General features: G+C 46.5%; 1 protein-coding gene across 1 annotated transcript; it reads right to left on the minus strand.

Annotated features, from left to right (window-relative positions):
- Positions 1-423: 423 nt before the first annotated feature.
- Positions 424-3,611, minus strand: cebpa (CCAAT enhancer binding protein alpha). The gene has a single exon (XM_080438505.1). It carries the CDS (start codon positions 3,297-3,299, stop codon positions 2,310-2,312), a length of 990 nt encoding a protein of 329 aa, XP_080294631.1. The 5' UTR covers positions 3,300-3,611; the 3' UTR covers positions 424-2,309.

Consider the following 3,611-nt stretch of genomic DNA (forward strand, 5'->3'; position numbering starts at 1 on the left):
CTAGCGTTCATGTTTCTATTAATTTATTTATTTTGGTCAAGAAAGCCCTAAAAAGTAGCCTGCTGCACTAAAAATACAAGAAATGTTAACTTCATCAAAGATGTCAACTCAATTAGTCACTACTCTAAATACTAACTGACTTTTTAAGGAAGATGAATTGGTGTTGAAGGCCAGGCTATCAGTAGCTGTGAAGCGCCTCCTACCGACCGCAGTCATTACTGTGGACGGTCTTGCAGAAGCTGTCAGTTTTCAGGTCACATCCACTACACTGACTGAGTCACGTCTATTCGTCATTGTTTTGGCAAAAGGAAGAATCTGTTGTCATTAAAATGCTATGTGTAGAAACGCTATAGAAAATGAAAAATTAACAATGTTTGACAAAATTGACACGTTAACATAAAACACTCAATTCATGACACACCATTCAGATAAAACGGGCTCTTTTATTATAATAATAATAATTCAGTTTTGCGCGTGTGTGTCTGTGTGTGTATACATTTTACATTTACATTTAAGAAGTGGTTTGAACACATCTGTAGGCTATAATAGCTTGTAAAAAAAAGTGCTTATTTTTCCTTGCTGTTTTAGGCTATATCTTAAATCTTTTTCTATATGAATTCAGAATGCAGGAAAGAATTAAGAGTTCAGATGGAGACTATACTGATTCAAAAAGGCACTGAGAATACGGTGTTGCTGTCAGAGAGAGAAAGAGAGAGAGGCCTTAAAAATAGGAAAATCAACACAGGATGGCAAAACATTGCATAGGAACCCTTTTCACATTTTTATCCATTATTACACATAAATAGGCTACAAAGCTAGAAAGCGTCGTACAATGAGAGGCGTTCTTTTATTCAGTACCCACATGGTAATTCTTTAAAAAATACAATGTGCTTCATTTGGTCGCGTTTTGACGACATAATAGTGCATACAATAAACTGCTTATGAAGCAGGTATACCACAGTATAAATTCCAGTCCTATACTTCAGTGGTTCTCAACCTTATTTTCAGGCCATGACCCGGACCCCCAAAATAATCACATTTGAACTGGGGACCCCTGCCCCCCATCCCACCCATGACAAGCACTTGTAGAATTGTAGGAGTTGAGGCATTACATTTTAGTTTGACTCGGTTTCATATTGCGAGGCAGTGAGCTTGTATCGGCTATTTTCACAAGTTTGGTATTTTTCTTATATTATTTGAGAATTTGGCCAATGTTTGACCAGTTTTATTTTTTTTAGGTATTAGAAAGGTCTTAAAAGTCTTTAAATTGTCACTTTACTGTCATCTGCCAAACAATCATGTGGGGACCCCCTTGGGATCCCGACCCACAGGTTGAGAACCACTGCGTTTACTTTGGCATATAGTTCGGTCCAACACAAACCTCGACCTGTGAATGCAAGCACGCACACACACCATACACACACAACAGTATACTGTAGCTCGGAATATGGACTTTTATGTTGGGGGACAAACAATGGCAAGATATTCATGCGTTCTTTTCTTTGCAAAGAAAAATATATAGCCTATATATATATATATATAGACTATATAAATATTAGATATATAAACATATAGAATATGGGGCAAGCAAGTGTGCATTTTGCATTTTATATAGCTCTATAAGACATAATGCGCAAAATCTAACACAGGAGAGGAATATCGAGATGGTAACTTAGAAAATAAAACACATAATTAAGACTAGTGATTCTAGTACCAACCATGCCCTACCTTAGCTGCACTCAGATCTGTGTGTGTGTGTGTGTGTGTGTGTGTGTGTGTGTGTGTGTGTGTGTGTGTGTGTGTGTGTGTGTGTGTGTGTGTGTGTGTGTGTGTGTGTGTGTGTGTGTGTGTGTGTGTGTGTGTGTGTGTTGTTTTATTTTGCGTGACGACGCACGCAGTCTCTTTAGACAAAAAGGCACAAAAACCACAGAGAGAGCCCACGGTCCGAGACGGAGGGGAACGAGCTTATAGTCTTTTTTTTTCTTTTTTAAAAAGGCACATGTATGAACCTCATCAGCTGCCTGGCCTTTCCTCCGCATGTCAACATGGTTCACAATCTGTCACATGATGAGATTCGAACCGTAAATGATCCAGGGGTCCCCACTGTTCAAGTGTCTGTTTCTTCAGAATTTGTGTCCATTTGTACACTGTCAGAGTTACAAACTTGTAAGGGTACATTTAGACCCCCCTAAACTAAAGGAACCCCAGAGAGTCCCTGGAATCCACTTTGAGAACCACTGCTTCAGAAGAAAGTCCAGCGGTATTAGATTACAACAGCCAGTAAGTCCAGTGGCTCAGTTGCCAGCAGTTCAGTTGCCCATGGGCTTGAAGGAGCCATCGGGCAGCTGTCTGAAGATGCCCCGTAACGTGTCCAGCTCGCGGGTCAGGTGTTCCACCCTCTTGCGGAGCCTCTCGTTGTCCGAGGCGAGCTCGACCACCTTGTGCTGCGTCTCCACGTTGCGCATCTTGGCCTTGTCCCTGCTCTTCCTCACCGCCACGTTGTTCCTCTCCCTCCGCATGCGGTACTCGCTGCTGTTCTTGTCGACGTTCTTCTTCTTGCCCCCTCGTTCTCGGTCGCCTCGGTCGCCACGGTCCCCGCCGCCGCCCATCATCTTCATGGAGGCTCCTCCGCCCGGCGTGCCGGGTGGTAGCCCGTGGTGGTGCTGCTGCTGCTGGTGGTGGGGACTCGGTACCGGGGTGGGCGGAGGGGTGGGATGACCCGGCTGGAGGTGCATGGTGGTCTGGGCGCAGTGCGCGATCTGGTACTGCAGGTGCGGTAGGTGCTGCTGGTGGTGCTGCGGGTGGTGGTGGTAGGTGGGCGGCTCGTCCTGGGGCTCCTGCTTGATGGCCACGGGTCTGATACGACTCGACGGGCTCTGCTCGTAAATGGGTTCGAGTTTGGACGAGTCCAGGTAGCCGTTGGACATGTACTGCTGCTGCTGCTGCTGCTGCGCGCTCCCCGGCGGCGCGACACCCCCGGAGGAGACGCCGTGCGAGTTGTAGTCGTACTCTCCGTTCATGAGCTTCAGCTTGTCCTGCTTGGAGGCGCTGTGGTGGAACAGGTCGGCCAGGAACTCGTCGTTGAAGGCGGCCGGGTCGATGTAGGCGCTGATGTCGATGGAGTTCTCGTTCTCGCAGATGTCGGCCAGGTCGTTGGCCAGCGCCGGGTCCTTGTAGCAGTACTGTGAGCCGGGCTGGTTGTTGTTGCTGTGGTGGTGGTGGTTGTTGTTGTTGTGAGCTGCGGACAGGCTGGTGAGCATCGGCCGAGGAGCGACCTCGTACAGGTTGGCGTGCTCCATGGAGTATCTAAAACCCGCCAGACATGGTGAGGAGCTCCGGGAATCCAGCTTTGCTGCCGATACCGGGGCGAAGCCGCTCTGGCACGGTTAAAAAATAATATATATATATATATATATATTTCACAAGTTACAAAATGACAAGGAACACGGGTTCCAGTCTCTGTTCGGCCGTTAATATAGCGGCAAAAAAAGCAACAGGTTTGTCAGATGAGTTGATCCCTGACAGACACGGGCTGCTGTGTTCAGTTCAATGAGAGTTGTTGCTTTGAATGGAAGTTTTTAAAGTGGCGACTATAGGACGCTCTCAGCTGT

Source organism: Gymnoscopelus braueri (genome assembly GCF_963280865.1).
Source record: "Gymnoscopelus braueri genome assembly, chromosome: 1".
NCBI classification, from domain to species: Eukaryota; Metazoa; Chordata; class Actinopteri; order Myctophiformes; family Myctophidae; genus Gymnoscopelus; species Gymnoscopelus braueri.